At 33.9% G+C, this 23,417-nt stretch overlaps 2 protein-coding genes across 2 annotated transcripts; one reads left to right on the forward strand and one right to left on the reverse strand.

The window, feature by feature from the left end:
- Positions 1-4,846: 4,846 nt before the first annotated feature.
- Positions 4,847-19,506, reverse strand: LOC142222197 (uncharacterized). Its single transcript, XM_075292243.1, has 6 exons — positions 19,343-19,506; positions 18,871-19,243; positions 18,637-18,809; positions 12,827-13,011; positions 5,203-5,415; positions 4,847-5,140 (listed from the first exon to the last, which is right to left on the reverse strand). Exons 1-6 carry the CDS (start codon positions 19,374-19,376, stop codon positions 5,033-5,035), a joined length of 1,086 nt encoding a protein of 361 aa, XP_075148358.1. The 5' UTR covers positions 19,377-19,506; the 3' UTR covers positions 4,847-5,032.
- Positions 19,437-23,106, forward strand: LOC142222126 (uncharacterized). The gene is made up of 4 exons (XM_075292130.1): positions 19,437-20,219; positions 22,243-22,415; positions 22,488-22,885; positions 22,951-23,106. The coding sequence occupies exons 1-4, from the start codon at positions 19,603-19,605 to the stop codon at positions 23,053-23,055; spliced, it is 1,293 nt and encodes a 430-aa protein (XP_075148245.1). The 5' UTR covers positions 19,437-19,602; the 3' UTR covers positions 23,056-23,106.
- The last annotated feature ends 311 nt before the right edge of the window (positions 23,107-23,417 follow it).

The raw sequence follows: 23,417 nt of genomic DNA on the forward strand, positions 1-23,417 counted from the left end.
ATCAAAAGAAAACTAAGTCTAAAATTTCGTTTCTCAGAAAACTCTTCTCTCAGTTAATACGATCGGCTAATACATCTAAGTTTGAAATTTGAGTAACATTGGTTTATAAATAAGAGTATTATGTAAAAATTTGAGAAAATCGAGCAATAAATATATATGGGAGCTATATCAAAATCTGAACCAATATGTTGTAGGTTTGGTTGATATAAGGGAAAATTACCTTGTGCTAAATTTGAGTAAGTTCCGTTAATGTATGGGGCCACTAGGGTTATTAGGGGAAATTTATAAAAATCGGTCGATTCATATATATTGGAGCTATATCTAAATCTGAACCGATTTGATGAAATTTTGCAGGTTTAGTTGATACCACAGAAGGTTTTTCGCGCATAAAGTTAGTACTATTGAAAAGTAGAGTAAGCCAACTTTGAGTAAGATCTGATGATAAATAAGGTTTTTATGGCCAATTTTGACAATCTGAACCGATTTTGCAGACTTGAAGGGTGATGAAAAAGAGTACTTTGTGCCACATTTAACGATGATTGATTCAATAGCGTTTGTCCTTGTGTATAAGAAATATCCTGTACCAATTTTCATCAAAATCGGTTAATAATTGCGACCGGAATTCTGCGAATAACAAATAGATGGACAGATGGACGGACACTAAGTTCTTGATCGGCTCAGGAAGTGATTCTGAGTATTTCTAGTAGGCACATTTTTTGGCAGATCAAAGTTATTTTACGCTGACCATTACACGCAAAGAAAAAAACGTTTGGAAAACGTGTACCGAAAACGTTTTTCTTTTGTTAGAGTTTTTTGTTATTTTTGAAACAACAACACAGTCCATTTCGTTTATATCAAACACTGTTCTTTTCTGACTTTAGGTCGTTAATAAGACACATTTTACAGTTCAAAATTTAATATAGCACAATGTAATGTTGAACATTTTTTCGGAATCTTCCGCACATATCTGGAATGTATGTGGAACTTTGTTTATTCGGTTCGTGGGCGCCGCAAGCTATGCTATATAAATATAACTTATATGGATATTTATCTATTGATGACTATAATAGGTACATAGCTCAGTGGTTAGTGTGTTGGCTTACAAAGTGCATGGTCCGCGGTTCGATTCTCCGTCCTGGCGAAAGGTATAATTTCTTCTACATTGTTGGTATTACAGGAAAAGGTGTTAAACCTAAAAAACCTCGTGGATGTGAGAAAGATATTAGCAAGAAAACAATGTTTTTTTTTTGAGTTTGTCTTTATGAAATTGTTTTTACATCCTGGAAAAGAATAAACGTTTATCACAAAAAGTATATACTTTTCTTCCAAATACATTTCCTTACAGCGAAAAGCTGTATGTGCGTGCGTGTATGTGGTTTAGGGTATAAATAGCTTCAGCATACTAACTCTTCAGGTATAAAATCATTTATAACTCCTAAGATCTGGCATTTTTATTCAGATTAAGATATAGGCCCCAAAAACATGTGTCCCTTAATTTTCATAAATATGAAACTATGCTTTATCTCCCAAACCAATTTCAACGATACCCCACAAATTCTTATCTTTACTTACTCATTAGCGATGGTTTAGTGTATGATATAGTCGGTCTCGCCCGTCTTTCTACTTTACTCATTTTTTGTCTTTAAGCCAAATATACAATTTAATATAAAGATAATTTCTTTAAATCAAAAGGCATATGACTTTAACGGAGAAATGCGATTTTCGAAAAAAATGGTTCTAAATTTGAAAAAATTATAAACTTTATTTCAATGAAAATGTCTTCATTCTAAGAAAAAATTTCATTATTGGTCGTTACCATTTCGATCGATATAGCGTTGACTGTCCGTCCATCCATTAGTCTGTTGTTCGCTCATATTTTTCGCGATAGAAATCGCCTGTTTTGAAATTCAATATAGAGAAGTTTTTAGGCCAAACACTTTTTCAAAAAATATATCAACAACACCAGATCGATGCCCTCATTCCAGAGTATGCTAAGTCGACTTAGCATTTTTTGATGGAGTTCGTTGTTTTTTATTTGGATTGATGTGGATTGCATCCTGTCAAAAGTTCGAATTTATTGGACACTTCTATCAAAAGTTATGGTTAATATGAACTGAAAACAAAAGCATGCCCGGTTCCAAAGAAACATTTAAATCTGAAGCAATTTTAAGGAACCTTCGCAAAAGTTTATTTATGATTTATCGCTCGATATATATGTATTAGAAGTTTAAGAAAATAGAGTAATTTTTTCAACTTTTCGACTAAGCAGTGGCGATTTTACAAGGAAAATGTTGGTATTTTGACCATTTTTGTCGAAATCAGAAAAACATATATATGGGAGCTATATCTAAATCTGAACCGATTTCATCCTAATTTGGCACGCATAGCAACAATGCTAATTCTACTCCCTGTGCAAAATTTCAACTAAATCGGAGCACAAAATTAGCCTTTGTGGTCATATGAGTGTAAATCGGGCGAAAGCTATATGGGAGCTATATCTAAATCTGAACCGATTTCAACCAAATTTGGCACGCATAGCTACAATGCTTATTCTACTCCCTGTGCAAAATTTCAATTAAATCGGAGTGAAAGATTGGCCTCTGTGGTCATATGAGTGTAAATCGGGCGAAAGCTATATATGGAAGCTATATCTAAATCTGAACCGATTTCCACCAAATTTGACACGCATAGCTATAATGCTAATTCTACTCCCTGTGCAAAATTTCAACTAAATCGGAGCAAAAAATTGGCCTCTGTGGACAAAGGAGTGTAAATCGGGCGAAAGCTATATATGGCAGCTATATATAAATCTGAACCGATTTGGATGATATTTTGCAAGTTTTTCGAGACTCATAAAATATTCGGATGTACGGAATTTGAGGAAGATCGGTTGATATACACGCCAATTATGACCAGATCGGTGAAAAATATATATGGCAGCTATATCGAAATCTGAACCGATTTTTTCCAAAATCAATAGGGATCGTCTTTGAGTCGAAACAGGACCCTATACCAAATTTTAGGACAATCGGAATAAAACTGCGAGCTGTACTTTGCACACAAAAATACATCAACAGACAGACAGACGGACAGACAGACAGACAGACGGACATCGCTAAATCGACTCAGAATTTAATTCTAAGACGATCGGTATACTAAACGATGGGTCTCAGACTTTTCCTTCTTGGCGTTACATACAAATGCACAAACTTATTATACCCTGTACCACAGTAGTGGTGAAGGGTATAAAAACTTTGAAATTGTTTCCTGTAAAATTCACTTTTTAGACTTAGCGTACATTGGAATGGAGATATCGACATGTTCTTAACAACTCTTAAATATGTTGAATTCCATCTAAACACTAGAGTCGGCTCACACTATGAATGAAGTCGGTTTTGCCCGACTATAGTTTTCTAACCATTTTTAAAAATATGCAAAATGCACCCACACACAATGTTGACGTAAGTCTGCTTTAGATGGACGAAACCTTCAGTTCAAACAAAGGAGAATTTGAGAAAACAAAAAACTCAATCAAACATTTCGAAATATGCCACTGCCAATTGCATCTAAAAATCATAAAAACTCAATGGAAAAAAATTCAACAATTTCCAATTTCACAAATGTGATTGTTAAAATTCCAAATATGGAATCCTCTTCGGAGCCTGTGCAAAACATCAACGCAGACAATGATGACAATGATGTGTCCACCACCGTGATAACCATGATCATGACCATACACATTGGGATGTAAGGGAAAAAATATTGAAACTGGCGCCAAGGTCCGTACTTCGACTTAATGGACCTTAGTGGCTTCACCAAGGAATCGATGAGATGAAAAGTCCTTACTGGCTTAGTTAATTTAGCACATTTGATTTTTTGTTATATGTCCATGTTTATGCCAATTCAAACAATTAAAGTAAAATTTTAGATACAAATTGAAATTATCTTTTTAAAATCTTTTCCCAAACCATAGTGCCAACGAATGAACATTAAAAGGGGTACTACTACTAGCAGGGGTAAAACAATCAAAGTCCACAATAGAATTGTTGTAGCCATTATGGAATGAAATAAAAGCATTGACATTGTCAAGCACGTTACATAGGATTCCATGGCTCCATGGTTGTGGCCAATGTTAAACGGTCCTTCACATACACACACACACATACACAAACCTATCTCAAATATGGAAAAATTGGGACAAAAGTGTCGAAAGTTTTGACACTTTATAAAAAACAACAACGACAATGTTTTTTGTTTTATTTTTTTTTTGTGCAGAACGAAGGCAAAGATACTGACAACGACCGCATCGTAGAAATTCAATGATATGTCACTTGCCTCACATTCACAACGCTATCAATGTTCATACGTTGTGCATACCAACATGCCATCACATATGAATCTGAGGAGGAAAATTTCTTTATTTTCCATTGTCCCCATGATATGACATCCCGGGTAGAGGTTGGAGAATACCAAACGAATATCAAATCAAATAAAATTTACATATTAAAATCCTTTTTGATTGTCTTGTTAGCTTCAGCTAGCCACGAAAAAAAGACCAAACAAAATAGATCCCCCCAAAACAATCATATTCCTTTTGTTTTTTTCTTTTCGAAATTAAATTTGACTATGACAAATAAAATATCGTAAAAGTAGGTGAAGAAAACGCCATAACCATTTATGAGAATCTCCATTTCGTATGTGTGACAAAAATGACCAGAAAAAAAATTAAAGTAAAGACTTAAGACACGAGCGTAGTTATAATAACATAAACAGGACCATTGTTCATTGCCGTTTAAGGACTGTTCTCTTTCGCTGTTAGCAGAGAATACAAAATGTTTTGATTGGGTTTGCTTAGTGTGTCAATGTGTTATATTGATATTTTAAATTTCACATTATTTTCAATTTTGTTCAAAATAAAAAAAAAAATTTTTTTTAATAAAAAAAAAACAAGGAAAATATATATAACTAAAATTTTCTATAAACCAATAACCTCCCTTTTCACTGATATACTTTTGTTTTTTGACAAATTTATTCACTTGGTCTTGGGTATTTTCGATTTAGGGCCACCTTTTCCTTTGCCCTTTTGACGTTTTCTTAATTTCTGTGCTTCGAGTAGAGCCAAAGCTGCAGCTTCTTCTTCCTGTTGTTATAGTAGAAATCCATAAAACAATTTTTTAATGTGATTTTCTACAAAAAACTTACTTGTCTCTTAATTTCCGCTTGTTGTCGTTCTCTTTCCTCCTTTTCCAAACGTTTTTGAATTTCACTATGGAACCTTTCAATTTCTTGCTTATGCCAGTTCTTGGCATCACGCAATTTATCTATTTGAGCCTGTATGTAATTATTTTTATTTTCCATTACTTCATATTCCAAGTCGTAACGTTCTTGAAAATCGTTGATTTGTCGTTTATATTGCTGTCAATAAAGTAATGATAGTGAATGATTAATATATGACATAAATAATGAACAAATTGACATTTTAATAAAGTGACAGTTTGGCAAACTATTCTGACACTTGCACTTCGCGAGCTATTTCCTTAAAATGTCAGTGTCTTCAGTCCACAATTTGCCTAGAAGCAAGCACAAGAATATATCATGTAGATATATTATTGTGCTGCTGAACCGGTTTTTTGGCCGAAGACGATGTTCAATAAAAAAAGCAATAATCGGCAGAAGCCGAATATTTGCCAAAAATTTTAAGCAAGGAAGTTTGGCGTTTTAACGCAATATCAGCATATTTTATTGAACATAGACATACAAACCAGGGCTGTGCAGTCGCGCCAATTTTGCTCGACTCCATCTCCTGGAGATAGTAGACTGCACCTGTGGCTCCAGATTGGTATATATCCTGATGTATCCTTCATATGATATACCGCTATACTGATTTGGTTTCTTGATCTTTTACAAAGTATAACTTCCATCTCATTTCCTACATATTATTTACCGAAGATTTCAGTAGGTCAAAGTTTTTGTGCGAAACCAACCCCCATCAATTTTATTTCTATTTGGCACGTATAGTTAATATAAAAGATTGATCGACTGCAAAATCAAGCAAACAGTAGGTTAACATATTGATATTTGTCCGAAATCAAATATGATCACCGAACATAAAAAATTCTCTCCGATTTACGCAAAGTTTTGTACATATATGTTCTTCCGATTTCGAAAAATATTGCCAAAATACTCACAGTTTACTTGTAAAATACCCACTGCTAAGTCGAAACTATTAAAATTGACTAAAATTTTGCTATACTTCTAATACATATTTTTGGACTAATAAACCATAAATTTAAAATTTTAAGTCTAGAGATTTTATAGAAGTCCACAAAAAAAAATTATTCTTTCCTCCCAAACGAAAATTTAGACATTTTGTTTGGAAGAAAATTATATACTTTTTGTGATAAACGTTTATTCTTTTCCAGGATGTGAAAACAATTTCATAAAGACCAACTCAAAAAAACAATCTTTTCTGGCTAATTGCATTTTCCCTCACATCTGTCTCACTTCCACGAGGTTTTTTAGTTCTTAGCAGCTTCTTCTGTAATACAAACAATGTAGAAGAAATTATTCGATATTATATATATTTTTTAAATTACACCTTTCGCCTAGACGGAGAATCGATCCGCGGACCATGCAATTTGTAAGCCAACACAGTATCCACTGAGCTATGTAGCAGTTATTGTCATCAATAAACAATTACCCACATAAATTATATTTATATAGCATAGCTTGTGGCGCCCACGAGCCGATTAAACAAACTTTATTTAATAGAAACATACACACAGACAATACAATGGGTGGAAATCGGTTGTAATAATTTAAATTCCATAGTTGGAACAATAAGTCGTTTGTGTCTACCTACTCTCTCTATTTTCAATTATATTTTCATCTACTCAACCATTAGACAACTGTTATAACAGATTTTCCTTCGTGTTTTACGATAAATAGTTGTAACAACCAAATGTATCCATTTTGAAATTGTTTGAATGAAATTGGTTGGTACAACCTTCCTTAATAGAATTTCATGGCTGTAATTTAGTAATTATACTTTACATACGGATGCCACAGCCGAATATAAATTGAATATTTTCAAATGTCAATATTAAAACTTCTTAAATCGAGAAAAGACATATGTTTATAAATAGAAAAATATAACGACGAATTTTCTGCCTGGCCTTTTCGGCATTTACTATGGATCTCATTAAAAAATATTATATGATAATCCACGGAATTTGCTTATATTATGTCAAATGGATTAATTTAATGTAATGCACAAAACTTCATGGAACCGGCAAAGAACTCGAAAGTGAACTTCAGTATCTATTTTTATGAGGACCTAATGAAAAATACGCCCTAATGAATATATAGAAGAACTTGCAAGGAGTTAACAGTGGAAGCAAATTTGGTAAGTTTAATTTGTTTTTATGTATTTGTCCATTTTTATGCACTGCACCAGTTTTGGTCAGAGTATAAATACTTTTATTCTCAAAAAAATCTGGATACACGAAGTATCGTTTCTGACATGTTGAAATAGATTCTCTAGCGATCTATCTCTTCCTACCATTTATTCCTTTGGGAAGATCCTGCTAATCATGAATGGAAACTTTGGTTCCCATTTATGTATATTACACAGATTTCAGATTACGATTAATTTACTTATGTCCCAGCAAAAAATACTTCCGCAGTAAGACTTTAGTTGCGCTTTTTTGCATACAACAACACACTGCATGAATCGGTGGCAATAACGTAAACGAGTAATCAAAGTAGGTTATGATCATTCGTTTACGTTATTACAACCAATTCATGCAGTATAGATGCATGAAAGGTAGTGCTATTTTGCTTCACGCCTTCAATGATATACTGAATATTTTATATCACTTCTGACCAATATTTCTATTAAACTGAGCAATTATATCAGCGCTATGTAGAAGCTGCTCTAAATCGGGACATCGCCCACAAAAATCAGCGCTGATTCAGTTGTTTTTCATGCAGTTGGTTCTGCCTCTCTCCCTTACAATCCTGCTGAAATAGTGCTCCATTTTTTGCTGGGGTGGCATAATAATGGTCTAATATTTCACCATTTTATTCCAGATTAAAGTTTTTGCTCAATGTATATATACTATGTTTTATTTTTTATACCCTCCATCATAGGATGGGGGTATATTAACTTTGTCATTCCGTTTGTAACACATCGAAATATTGCTCTAAGACCCCATAAAGTATATATATTCTGGGTCGTGGTGAAATTCTGAGTCGATCTAAGCATGTCCGTCCGTCCGTCCGTCTGTTGAAATCACGCTAACTTCCGAACGAAACAAGCTATCGACTTGAAACTTGGCACAAGTAGTTGTTATCGATGTAGGTCGGATGGTATTGAAAATGGGCCATATCGGTCCACTTTTACGTATAGCCCCCATATAAAAGGACCCTCAGATTTGGCTTGTGGAGCCTCTAACAGAAGCATATTTCATCCGATCTGGCTGAAATTTGGTATATGGTCTCTAACAACCATGCAAAAATTGGTCCACATCGGTTCATAATTACATATAGCCCCCATATAAACCGATCCCCAGATTTGGGTTGCGGATCCTCAAAGAGAAACAAATTTCATCCGATCCGGCTGAAATTTGGTACATGATGTTTGTATATGGTCTCTAACAACCACGCAAAAATTGGTCCACATCGGTCCATAATTATATATACCGCCCATATAAACCGATCCCCAGATTTGGGTTGCGGAGCCTCAAAGAGAGGCAAATTTCATCCGATCCGGCTGAAAATTGGTACATGGTGTTGGTATATGGTCTCTAACAATCACGCAAAAATTGGTCCACATCGGTCCATAATTATATATAGCCCCCATATAAACCTATCCCCAGATTTGGCTTGCGGAGCCTCAAAGAGAGGCAAATTTCATCCGCTCCGGCTGAAATTTGGTACATTGTGTTGGTATATGATCTCTAACAACCATGCAAAAATTGGTCCACATCGGTTCATAATTATATATAGACCCCATATAAACCGATCTCCAGATTTGGCTTGCGAAGCCTCAAAGAGAAGCAAATTGCATCCGATCCGGCTGAAATTTGGTACATGGTATTGGTATATGGTCTCTAACAACCGTGCAAAAATTGGTCCACATCGGTCCATAATTATATATAGCGCCCATATAAACCGATCCCCAGATTTGGCTTGCGGAGCCTCAAAGAGAAGCAAATTTCATCCGATCCGCCTGAAATTTGGTACATGATATTGTTATATGGTCTTTAATAACCATGCAAAAATTGGTCCACATCGGTTCATAATTATATATAGCCCCCATATAAGACGATCCCCAGATCGGTTGTAATTTTGAACATGGTGTTAGTATATGATCTTTAACAACCGTGCCAGAATTGGTCCATATCGGTCCATAATTATATATAGCCCCCATATAAAACGTTCTCCAGATTTGACCTCCGGAGCCTCTTGGACGAGCAAAATTCATCCGATCCGGTTCAAATTAGGAACGTGGTGTTAGTATATGGTCGCTAACAACCAGACCAAAATTGGTCCAATCACACAAAAATTGGTCCATATCGATTCATAATCATGGTTGCCACTAGAGCCAAAAATAATCTACCAAAATTTTATTTATATAGAAAATTTTGTCAAAATTTTATTTCTATAGAAAATTTTGTCAAAATTTTATTTCTATAGAAAATTTTGTCAAAATTTTATTTCTATAGAAAATTTTGTCAAAATTTTATTTCTAGAAAAAAATTTTTTAAAATTTTATTCAGTTCATAATAAAATATTCATCATTGTCAAAATTTTATTTCTATAGAAAATTTTGTCAAAATTTTATTTCTATAGAAAATTTTGTTCAAATTTTATTCGGTTCACAATCATGGTTGCCACTCGAGCCAAAAATAATCTAGATTTTATTTCTATAGAATATTTTGTCAAAAGTTTATTTCTATAGAAAATTTTGTTAATATTTTATTTCTGTAGAAATTTTTGTCAATTTTTTTTTTCTATAGAAAATTGTGTCAAAATTTTTATTTCTATAGAAAATTTTGTGAACATTTTATTTCTATAGAAAGTTTTTGTTAAAATTTTATTTCTGTAGGAAATTTTGTAAAAATTGTATGTCTACTTTGTCAAACTGAATTATATACGTATTGGATCGATCTTTTTTGATTTAATATATACCACGTATGGACTTACATACAATTTAGAAGATAGTGTTAGGAGGTTTTAAGATACCTTGCCATCGGCAAGCGTTACCGCAACTTAAGTAATTCGATTGTGGATGGCAGTGTTTAGAAGAAGTTTCTACGCAATCCATGTTGGAGGGTACATAAGCTTCGGCCTGGCCGAACTTACGGCCGTATATACTTGTTTTATTTTAGAAAACTTATCTGCGGAGATGCTAATGACTCCTATCCCTGCTGGGTGGTATATATGGTACACTTTCTCAATAACAACTTTAATTTAGACTTTAACAGATGTAAAATATTATATAATAGTATAATATGTGTGTATATTTATTTATATTCTAAAATAAATATAGTTAAACTAAGTGTAATATTTTAATAAAATAAAATATAATATTTAACTGGGTCAAAATTGGTTTTTAATTTGGTAACGAACACTATTAAGGTCGGGCAGCACCATCGAATGATGAAAGTAGCAACAACCGATATCGTCGGCAGACCCAACCAACACCATATGAGATATTGGTTGTGTCGACCGAATCTGTCGGGTGGCACAACTGCCAACTGGTAGTTGCTACAACTGCCAAAAGGTGGTTGGCAATAAATTCGATTGTCACAACCAATCTGTATTCTCTGTGTACATTTAGTTGGGCACCTTGGAGCAGTGGTTGCTACGTCCGCCATGCATGCCAAGGGTTGTGGGTTTTTTTTTTTACATATATTCCAGATATGTTCGGAAGATTCCGAGAAGATGTTCAACATTATATATTACTATATTAAATTTTCATTATGAACGGTAAAATGTGTCTTATTAAAGTCAGAAAGGAACAGTGCTTGATATAAACAAAATGGACTGTGTTGTTGGTTCAAAAAAAAATTTTTTATTAAAAAATAAAAAATTAGTAACAAACGAATTTCTTTGGTGATAAAAGTTAAACATTTTCGAAGCAATTCAAAAAATTGTAACAAAAGAAAAACGTTTTCCAAACGTTTTTTTGTTTCATTTTGGGCATCCGAATCGAATTCAAAATGAAACAACTATATACGGGCGTAAGTTCGGCCAGGCCGAAGCTTATGTACCCTCCACCATGGATTGCGTAGAAACTTCTATTGAAAACTGTCATCCACAATCGAATTACTTGGGTGGCGGTAACACTTGCCGATGGCAAGGTATCTTAAAACTTCCTAACACCGTAATATATACCACATAGTCCATACGTGGTATATATTAAACTAAAAAAGGCCGATTAAATACGTATATAAGTTTAAAGTTTCTATAGAAATCACGCTAACTTCCGAACGAAACAAGCTATCCACTTGAAACTTGGCACAAGTAGTTGTTATTGATGTAGGTCGGATGGTATTGCAAATGGGCCATATCCGTCCACTTTTACGTATAGCCCCCATATAAACGTACCCCCAAATTTGTCTTGCAGACCCTCTAAGAGAAGCAAATTTCATCCGATCCAGCTGAAATATTGTATATAGCCCCCATATAAACCGATCCCCAGATTTGGATTGCGGAGCCTCTAAGAGAAGAAAATTTCATCCTATGCAAAAATTGGTCCACATCGGTGCATAATTATATATAGCCCCCATATAAACCGATCACCAGATTTGACCTCCGAAGCCTCTTGGAAGACCAAAATTCATCTGATTCAGTTGATAATTGGTACGTGGTGTTAATATATGGCCTCAAACATCCATGCAAAAATTGGTCGAAATCGGTCCAAAATTATATATAGCCCCCACATAAACCGAGCCCCAGATTTGACCTCCGGAGCCCCTTGGAAGAGCCAACTTCATCCGATTCGGTTGAAATTTGGTACGTGATGTTAGTATATGGTATCCAACAACCATGCAGGAATTGGTTCATATCAGTCTATAATTATATATAGCTCCCATATAAACCGATCCCCAGATTTGACCTCCGGTGCCTTTTGATATGATATTGAACAACCATGCCAAAAGTGGTCCATATCAGTCCATAATCATATGTTATATAGCCCCCATATAAAGCGATCCCGAGATTTGGTTTTGGAACATCTTGGAGGAGCAAATTTCATCAGAGTCAGTTGAAATTTGGTACATTGTGCTAATATATGGCCGTTAACAACCATGCCTAACTAGGTCCATATCGATCTATAGTTATATATAGCCCTCAGATAAATCGATCCCCAATCACACAAAAATTGGTCCAAGTTCATAACTGTATATAGCCCCCATATAAGCGACCCCATATTTCAATTCTGGCTCCCTACGTACCGTGCAAAAGTCCAAATCGATTCGTAATTATTTGTAGACTTACCTATACATAACTTTTTTGTCTAATATATACCACGTATGGACTAACTCACAATTTAGAAAACGATTTAAGATACCACAACCCAAGTAATTCGATTGTGGATGACAGTCTTTAGTACATGTTTCTATGCAATCCATGGTGGAGGATACATAAGATTCGGCCTGGCCGAACTTCGGTCGTATATACTTGTTTAGGTTAGGACCGATATTTCTATTGGACATATTCACACGTATCACAAATGTATTACTTGACCTAAAATGTGATTATATTCATCTTAATGTAGTCTTAAGTACGCTCTCTACCCTCCATTTATCATACTTACCTCTACAAGCGAATAATAGGTATCCATAATACTATTTCCACATAATTTCTCATTAAGTGTTTTAGTCCTAAGTTTTTCAATTTCTTTCTCGTATTCCGAATGTAGCAGTTCCTTTTCGTATTTATTTTGATTTACCATTGACTGATACCATTTGATTTCATAACGCATCTCGATAGGTCCCCAAACTAGAAGATTAAATTTGGAAAAAGTGACCAATAATAATAATAATTAATATTAATAATTAATAATAATAAAAACAATAATAATTAATCCCATTAATTATAATAATTCTTTTTATGAAGGTAAAATGGCATGCACATATGACAACGCAAAGAAAGATCGACATACATACGGTGCACGCAAAGAAACATCGTTTTCAAAGTGATAATAAACATTTTAATTGGAAAGACTTTAATTATATTTTTTTTTCTGTGCACTATGAAACAAAATTTAAATCTTTTTTACAAAAATTGAGTACAGTGCAAAGAAAAAATATTTTTTGTCTTCAATCACGAAGTCAATTGAACTAGTTAATTGTTTATTATTTAAAAATTTCTTCTATTATAGAATTGGTAGTAGAAATCACCAAAATCAACTAAAACTTTACCTGATACTATTAATTTGGTGATTAATTTTGTTTTTATTAAAAAAAATTAAGAAAATCAACATTTTTAATAGAACATTTTTTAAATTTAATTAACAAAATTTGTTATTTTTTCTGTGTGAGGATTTGATACAAATGGGAGAATATTTATTTGTTTATTTATAATCATAATAAATTATGAAAATAAATACAGATACAGTGTAAGGTATTAAAAACTAATTTAAGTCAAGTTGAAAATTGAAAAAAAACAAGTGAGTAAAGTAGAAAGTCGGACGGGGCCGTCTATATCATACCCTAAACCACCCTTACTGAATTAGTAATCATAAGCATTTGTGTGGTACTATTGATATCGGTCTGGGAGATACACCGCAGTTGCATATTTAAGAAAATTAAGGGGTACATGTTTATGTTTGCTTTGTCTCAATCTGACTATAGCTCATAGTCAGTGTAGCCAGGGAAAATGTTCGGTTTACCTACAAATCAAAAATGATTCTAAGTACTTTATTATCTAAAAACATGAAAATGCAACGTATATAACCTAGAACATAAATTTGTATTACCAACATGGTTGGTAGAATTCCACCAAAAATAGTACTTTTTTGGAAAAAGTTTATATAAACAAATTTTTTTGAGAAATTTATGATAATAAATTGTATAGAAATAAAATTTTGAGAAAAAATTCCTTAGAAATAAAATTAAAAAAAAAATAGAAATAATATATTGAAAACAAATTCTATAGAAATACAATTTTGACAAATTTTCTATAGAATGTTGACAAAATTTTCTACAGGAATAAAGTTTTGACATAAATTTCTATAGAAATATTTGTTTGGTATATTTGTGGTAATTTGTGGTAATTTTAAAATTTTGTTAGAATTTTTGTGGCACGAGATGTAATGTTATTACCACACATTGTTAAAGATCAAGCCTTGCCGGCTTCTAATATCCTCCTCTAGAGCCACCAAAAATTATTACAAATTGTGTTGAGTGAAAATGTCCCTACTTTGTGGCCCTACGTACCTACAAGACGCTAAATATTAGAAAAAACCTACATATAGGGAATTTCCCCTACTTCTAGCAACACTAGATGTAGTTGGTATTGCACCTACGGAGTTAGTATGGTCTCAGAAGCTAGAGTTTTACCCCAATTTGGTTGAAATTTTGCACTAGGAGTACAATTAGTAGTGTCAAATTTGTGACAATGGATCAAACATGGCTCCATCACTGCACTCCTGAGTCCAATCGACAGTCGTCTGAGTGGACAGCGACCGGTGAACCGGCTCCGAAGCGTGGAAAGACTCAAAAGTCCGCTGGCAAAGTAATGGCCTCTGTTTTTTGGGATGCGCATGGAATAATTTTTATCGATTATCTTGTAAAGGGAAAAACCATCAACAGTGACTACTATATGGCGTTATTGGAGCGTTTGAAGGTCGGAATCGCGGCAAAACGGCCCCATATGAAGAAGAAAAATGTGTTGTTCCACCAAGACAACGCACCGTGCCACAAGTCATTGAGAACGATGGCAAAAATTCATGAATTGAGCTTCGTATTGCTTCCACACCCACCGTATTCTCCAGATCTGGCCCCCAGCGACTTTTTCTTGTTCTCAGACTTAAAAGGATGCTCTCAGGGAAAAAATTTGGCTGCAATGAAGAGGTGATCGCCGAAACGGAGGCTTATTTTGAGGCAAAACCGAAGGAGTACTACCAAAATGGTATCAACAAATTGGAAGGTCGTTATAATCGTTGTGTCGCTCTTGAAGGGAACTATGTTGAATAATAAAAACGAATTTTGACAAAAAATGTGTTTTTCTTTGTTAGACCGGGGACTTATCAGCCATCCTGTTATAAGTTAGTGCATATGTTTGCAACACCCAGAAGGAGACGAGATAGACATATGGTGTCTTTGGTAAAAATGCTCAGGGTGAGCTCCTAAGCCGATATAGCCATGTCCGTCTGTCTGTGGACACATTTTTGTGATCAAAGTCTAAGTCGCAGTTTTAGTCCAATCGACTTCAAATTTGGCACAAATATGTGTTTTTGCTCAGACTAGAACCTTTTTGATTTTGGAAGAAATCGGTTGAGATTTAGATATAGCTCCCATATATATCTCAGGGTGGGCTCCTTAGCCGATATAGCCATGTCCGTCTGTCTGTGGACACATTTTTGTGATCAAAGTCTAAGCCGCAGTTTTAGTCCAATCGACTTCAAATTTGGCACAAATATGTGTTTTTGCTCAGACTAGAACCCTTTTGATTTTGGAAGAAATCGGTTCAGATTTAGATATAGCTCCCATATATATCTTTCGACCGATATGGACTTAAATGGCCCCATAAGCCAGAGTTTTACCCTAATCTGCTTAAAATTTTGCACAAGAAGAAAAATTAGTACTATAATCAAGTGCGCCAAATTTTATTGAAATCGGTTCAGATTTAGATACAGCTTCCATATATTTCTTTTGTATATATATATATATATATATATATATATATATATATATATATATATATATATATATATATATATATATATATATATATATATATATATATATATATATATCGTTCGCCCGATTTACACTCATATGACCACAGTGGCCAATCTTTTACTCCGATTTACTTGAAATTTTGCACAGGAAGTAGAATTAACATTCCAACTGTCTGTACCATATATAGCTTCACTTCGCACTAGGTAAATATTTGGCCAAAATGATTGTCCAACTAATAGCAATTTCCAAATATCTTGTCCTAAATTTGTTTGTTTTTTGCATCTTGACTACAAAGCAAAGAAGATGATTTTTATTTAAAACATAGAACATAGGAAGAATAAACTCACCACTTCACCACTGTGGTATCACAATGGACTGAAGTGAGCTTGATACATCGGGCTGCCACCTAACCTAACCTAACCTACTTGCAGTCGATTCTGAATTTGGAAATTTACGTCACGTTAACTCGTTTCTAAAGGACTATGAAAGAAGATGAGAAAAAATCAAGTACGCGAAACTCAAATTAAAATAAAAATGGTGTCTTAAATGAGTCCTTACACACAAAAAAAAATCTGTTTCAATCACGAAATTAATTGATCAATTAAAAAATTAATTGGTCCAATTAAAAAAATTGATACTATTAATCTTTGTGATTGATTTTTGTTTCAATTAAAAAATTTGTTGATTCAATTAAATTTGTAATTGAATATTTTTTAAAACTCAATTAAAATTTTAATTGGAAAATTTTTCGTGATTTTTTCTCTGTGTACTTGAATTCACTGCTTCTATGGCTCGCAACCTTTTTCAGTGTACCGTTACACTGAAAGAAAAGTTTTCTTTTCCGAGGAACGAATTTTTGGACAAAGTTTTCTTTCAACACTAAAAAATGTTCTTTACATCCAAATATAAAAGTTGTCTCGCCTATCATAAATTCGGGAATTTCGGTTTTTATAATAAATTCGGGAATTTACTTTGTTTAAAATTTCGTTCCAGAGGAAAGTATTTTTATACCCTGCGCCACACTGTGGAACAGGGTATTATAAGTTAGTGCATATGTTTGTAACACCCAGAAGGAGACGAGATAGACACATGGTGTCTTTGGCAATAATGCGCAGGGTGGGTCCCTGAGTCGATATAACCATGTCCGTCTGTCCGTCCGTCTGTCTGTGAACACATTTTTGTGATCAAAGTCTAGGTCGCAATTTAAGTCCAATCGCCTTCAAATTTGGCACATGTTCCTAATTTGGGTCGGAATAGAACCCTATTGATTTTGGAAGAAATCGGTTCAGATTTAGATATAGCTCCCATATATATCTTTCGCCCGATATGCACTAATATGGACCCAGCAGCCAGAGTTTTATACCGATTTGCTTGAAATTTTGTACAAACATAACACTTAGTCGTGTAGTCAAGTGTGCAAAATTTGATTGAAATCTGTTCAGATTTAGATATAGCTCCCATATATATCTTTTGCCCGATATGGACTTATATGGCCCCAGAAGCCAGATTTTTGGCCGAATTTGGTTGAAAGTTTGCACTAGGTTTACAATTAGTAGTATAGTCAAGTGTGCAAAATTTGATTGAAATCGGTTCAGATTTAGATATAGCTCCCATATATATCTTTCGCCCGATATGGACTAATATGGTCCTAAAAGCCAGAGTTTTGGCCCAATTTGGTTGAAATTTTGCACAGGAAGTAGATTTAGCATTGTAGCTATGTGTGCCAAATTTGGTTGAAATCGATTCAGATTTAGATATAGCTCCCATATATATCTTTCGCCCGATATGAACTAATATGGTCCTAGAAGCCAGAGTTTTGGCCCAATTTGTTTGAAATTTTGCACTAGGAGTACAATTAGTAGTGCAGTTAAGTGTGCAAAATTTGATTGAAATCGGTTCAGATTTAGATATAGTTCCCATATATAGCTTTCGCCCGATTTACACTCATATGACCACAGACGCCAATTTTTTGCTCCGATTTAGTTGGAATTTTGCACAGGGAGTAGAACTAACATTGTAGCTATGCGTGCCAAATTTAGTTGAAATCGGTTCAGATTTAAATATATCTCCCATATATAGCTTTCGCCCGATTTACACTCGTATGACCACAGAGGCCAATTTTTAACTCCGATTTAGTTAAAATTTTGCACAGGGAGTAGAATTAGCATTGTTGCTATGCGTGCCAAATTTGGTTGAAATCGGTTCTGATTTAGATATAGCTCCCATATATATGGTTTTCTGATTTCGACAAAAATGGCCAAAATACCAACATTTTCCTTGTAAAATCACCACTGCTTAGTCGAAAAGTTGTAAAAATGACCCTAATTTTCCTAAACTTCTAATACATATATATCGAGCGATAAATCATAAATAAACTTTTGCGAAGTTTCCTTAAAATTGCTTCAGATTTAAATACTACCCATATTATTTTTTTACTAATATTGTGTTCCAACCTAGTGCATTAGCCGACTAAAATTTTGAGTCTATAGATTTTGTAGAAGTCTATTAAATTCTGTCCAGATCGAGTGATATTTAAATGTATGTATTTGGGACAAACCTTTATATATAGCCCCCAACACTTTTGACGGATGTGATATGGTATCGAAAATTTAGATCTACAAAGTGGTGCAGGGTATAATATAGTCGGCCCCGGCCGACTTTAGACTTTCCTTACTTGTTTTCTTTGGGTGTAGTAATGTTCTTAGTATAATTTTAATACCGTCCGCGTTCGTGACCAGATCCTCCAAGGCCATTATACGATTTTGTTGTTGATCCAAATTTTCGGTAATATTCTCGGTAATCGCACGCGCTTTAATTTCATCAAATTCACTACGTAATTTCTCTCGTTCCTGGATTAGCATTTCAGGTAAATTGTGATACCATTCAGCATCTCTGCAAAAATTTAAACTTATAATAAAACCTATCTAATTTTTTTCCTTTATAAACCTATTACCTTAATGGCTTCCAAAGTTGTTCATCCATAATTTCCCCATTCTTTGACACGCCATTACACATATTATAGCTGACTTTAAAAATTAAATCAATAAATCTTTTTAATTCTTTCATATCAGCTTTAGCTTTTTGCTTTTCCAAACATTCTTGGGAACTTTTAATGGCCACCACATCAGCCCAAACACAATTTTCCAATTGGCGTCTTTCCAAAAAATCTTCATAGCTCCAACTAAATATATTATGTGATATCGTTTCTACTTCATTTAAATCATATTCCTGACAATGATTTATGTTTGTAATAAAATCCAATTGATCCTTCAAGGTCTTATGCAAATGTTCAAATGCTATTCTCTTGATGTAATCCAAAGAACTGACTGATGAGGAAAAAAATTTAGAAAGTAAATTGGAATAGAGTTCAAGCAAATAGATTAAAAATTTTGGCACTCTGGCATATGGTTTCTAAAGTTACTTACAACTTTCATTTATTCCGGAGGTTTTTGAATCCATAATATTTCTAGCTTCTAATACTACTGGCGATATAAATGCGATTCCCTACAAACGAAGATAATGTATAGAGGCAAATAAAAAATACCAACTGAAGAGAAAAAAATAAATTCTTATAAAATTCATATGTCAATAACATTTTGTGCATAACTGTCATATTTAATTTATGTCTCAGTGTCATTGCTGAAAATGGTATTGTTCGTTTTCCTATTTTGTCATATAGGAGAAAATGTCCAACCCATTCCCAAAGACTTCATTCCATGCTAATCTATTTGAAACTACAGAACGTGAAAACCCTAAAAATGTAATTGAACCCAATTCAACGAAAGCCATGCCAGTTAGTGAATCTTACTCCGTGCATCCAATCAATCAACGTTTCCAGTTAATTGGAAAATATGATCATATATTCCTCAACGATCAAATAAAGAAATCGAAACGATTTCAAAATCTCAAACCCGAAGTTCATTTTCAATTTCTCGTGCATTATGGCAAATATGATCATCTTAAGAAATTTGCTATTGAACAACTGATGGGGAACGTTAATAAGCAACTAAAAATTCTACAAAAAGTTTATCAAAATTGCCAGCTCTCGGAGGAACCAAATGAATCTATAGCCCATAATGTATACAGTTGGTTTATGGATGATTATAATGAAAGACGTCGTTTAGAAGATTTTGTTTGGTTAGATGTTTTGCAGAGAACATCAGAAGATTCTCTAAATTTTTTCAAATATCAACAGGATCTCAAGCAATTGAAGAAATGTTTAAAACTTATATTTGAAGCATTACTATCAAAGATAGATAATAAGAAATTGGACGTCTATGAGGATTTAGTGAAGCCATTCAAGTGAGTATAAATCATACCTCAAAACGCAAAATTAAGTCGAAAATTGTGATCTCGAATAATCGACTTTAAGCCAAAAAGTCGAGTTCTCTAATCGTTCAGTAAGTTTTTCAAATTTTTCAACATCAAGTCAACTCCATTCCATCGACTCTTCATAGAGATCAAAATTAACTTCTAAATAAACAATCGAAAAGCTGAATTGTGAATTTATTTCTTAAAACTCAACAAAAAGAGGAAAGTCGTCACATAAAAAGTCTACTTTGTAATAAATATCGAAATGTGAATACGACAGAAAGTTCGGGTAGACCGAATCCTCCAACATCAGAATTTTGTATACCCTCCACCATAGGATGGGGGTATATTAACTTTGTCATTCCGTTTGTAACACATCGAAATATTGCTCTAAGACCCCATAAAGTATATATATTCTGGGTCGTGGTGAAATTCTGAGTCGATCTGAGCATGTCCGTCCGTCTGTTGAAATCACGCTAACTTCCGAACGAAACAATCTATCTACTTGAAAATGGTATTGCAAATGGGCCATATCGGTACACTTTTACGTATAGCCCCCATATAAACGGACCCCCAAATTTGACTTGCGATTGCTCTAAGAGAAGCAAATTTCATCCGATCTGGCTGAAATTTGGTACATAGTGTTAGTATATGGTCTCTAACAACCATGCAGAAATTGGTCCACATCGATCCATAATTACATATAGCCCCCATATAAACCGATAACCCGATTTGGATTGCGGAGCCTCTAAGAGAAGCAAATTTCATCGGATCCGGTTGAAATTTTGTACATGTTGTTAGTATATGGTCTCTAACAACCATGCAAAAATTGGTCACATCGGTCCATAATTATATATAGCCTCCATATAGACCGATCACCAGATTTGACCTCCGGAGCCCCTTGGAAGACCAAAATGCATCTACTTCAGTTGAAATTTGGTACGTGGTGTTAATATATGGCCTCAAACACCCATGCAAAAATTGGTCGAAATCGGTCAATAATTATATATAGGCTCCATATAAACCGATCCCCAGATTTGACTTGCCGAGCCTCTAATAGAAGCAAATTTCATCCGATCCGGCTGAAATTTGGTACATGGTGTTAGTATATGGTCTCTAACAACCATGCAAAAATTGGTCCACATAGGTCCATAATTATATATAGCCTCCATATAAACCGATCCCCAGATTTGACCTCCGGAGCCTCATGGTAGACCAAAATTCATCTGATTCAGTTGAAATTTTGTAGGTGGTGTTAATATATGGCCTCAAACACCCATGCAAAAATTGGTCGAAATCGGCCCATAATTATATATAAGCCCCATATAAACCGATCCCCAGATTCGACCTCCGGAGCCCCTTGGAAGAGCAAAATTCATCCGATTCGGTTGAAATTTGGTACGTGATGTTAGTATATGGTATCCAATAACCATGCAGGAGTTGGTTCATATCAGCCCATAATTATATATAGCCCCCATATAAACCGATCCCCAGATTTGACCTCTGGTGTCTTTTGGAGAAGCAAAATTCATCCGATTTGGTTGAAATTTGGTACTTAGTGGTAGTATATGATATTTAACAACCATGCCAAAAGTGGTCCATATCAGTCCATAATCATATATAGCCCCCATATAAACCGATCCCGAGATTTGGTTTTGGAGCCTTTTGGAGGAGCAAATTTCATCCGAGTCAGTTGAAATTTGGTACATTGTGCTAGTATAGGGTCGCTAACAACCATGCCTAACTAGGTCCATATCGGTCTATAGTTATATATAGCCCTCAGATAAATCGATCCCCAATCACACAAAAATTGGTCCATATCAAGTTCATAATTCTATATAGCCCCGATATAAGCGACCAACCCAAGTAATTCGATTGTGGATGACAGTCTTTCGTAGAAGTTTCTACGCAATCCATGGTGGAGGGTACATAAGATTCAGCCTAGCCGAACTTACGGCCATATATACTTATTTTGTATTTATTTAATGACTCTTAGTTTTCTTTATTACTTTAGTGAGGCCGAGAAATTACTAACAATGAGCCAGCGTCTCGAAAAAGAGTTGGAAGAGAATATCCGTCGTTTAAAAGAACTTGAACTCAAGGATTCAGTATTTGCCCATATCAAAAGGGATTCAATAGATGAAATGACGAGATCCTGTTTGTTGAGCAAAATACTAAATAGACATAGTAAATAAAATTCGATGTCTACAAATAATTCAAATAACGATGGAAATATTTCCCTTTGTACTTTCCTCTTAGTTTGGGGACCCATTGAAGTTCGTTATCAATTGACATGGCAAAAATCCCAAGTTGAACAATACCAACATCGCCTCACCACTATGGAAGCTTCTCTACTTTCTAACATTCAAAAATATGAAATGAAAAGATCTATTGAAAGTCGTGTTAATACCAATTGTATGGATTTTTATTACAACGAAATAGAATCACTCAAAAAGCGTATCGGAGAAATGCAAGAAAAATTTGAGATTGAATATGAGAAAGCAGTAAATCGTATTGCCTATAAGAAATCTCAAAATGAAAAGCTTCAAGATCAAATGAAATTTCTAAGAAAGGAAATTGAACGTTTCCATAAGGAAATAGAATTAATGCGAATACAAGAGGAACGTGAAGCAGTTGTCAAGGAAAGCAAACGTTTGGTAAATTTCTGAACATTTTTTTTAAATTAATAATAATAATTATTATTATCGATTTTTTCTGTAAGGAAAGGGAAACTTTGGCATTGAAGAAAAAGCAAAGGAAATCAAAAAAGCGTAATAAAACATCGAAAGCATCAAAAGCTCATAAAAGTATCAAAAAGGACAAATAATTGTGTTTATTATGCAATATTGTGTAATTTATATTTTGAAAAATAATGTATAGATAGGATTATTATTATATATTATATATTATATTTTATATATTTATATATTATATTTTTGAAAATAATATATAGGTAGTTTATTAAAATCGTCTCAACGATTTTCTTTTGTATACCCTCCGGCATTTTTAATTATGGCTTTTAATCACAATGTTCACGGTTCAATAGCATAAGCCAAAGCGAAAGTAGATGGATATTAAATCTGGTTAAAAACGGTTTTATTTGTATAACAACAAAATTGTCTTTGAAAATTTATTTTTTTATGAAAATTTCAATTCATTATGAAAATTTAATTTTTCGACAAAAATTTA

This window comes from Haematobia irritans, chromosome 1, assembly GCF_050003625.1.
Source record: "Haematobia irritans isolate KBUSLIRL chromosome 1, ASM5000362v1, whole genome shotgun sequence".
Classification (NCBI taxonomy): Eukaryota; Metazoa; Arthropoda; class Insecta; order Diptera; family Muscidae; genus Haematobia; species Haematobia irritans.

What these genes read in the sequence shown, in the direction of transcription:
- LOC142222197 (XM_075292243.1), bottom strand. Translation starts at nt 19,376, where the DNA reads ATGGATTCAAAAACCTCCGGAATAAATGAAAGTT. An exon ending in CAACTTTGGAAGCCATTAAG is followed by an intron (nt 18,810 to 18,870) that starts GTAATAGGTTTA and finishes AAATTTTTGCAG; the next exon opens with AGATGCTGAATGGTATCACA. An exon ending in AAGCGGAAATTAAGAGACAA is followed by an intron (nt 5,141 to 5,202) that starts GTAAGTTTTTTG and finishes CTATAACAACAG; the next exon opens with GAAGAAGAAGCTGCAGCTTT.
- LOC142222126 (XM_075292130.1), top strand. Translation starts at nt 19,603, where the DNA reads ATGTCCAACCCATTCCCAAAGACTTCATTCCATGCTAATCTATTTGAA. An exon ending in CAAAATACTAAATAGACATA is followed by an intron (nt 22,416 to 22,487) that starts GTAAATAAAATT and finishes CTTTCCTCTTAG; the next exon opens with TTTGGGGACCCATTGAAGTT. An exon ending in TCAAGGAAAGCAAACGTTTG is followed by an intron (nt 22,886 to 22,950) that starts GTAAATTTCTGA and finishes TTTTTCTGTAAG; the next exon opens with GAAAGGGAAACTTTGGCATT.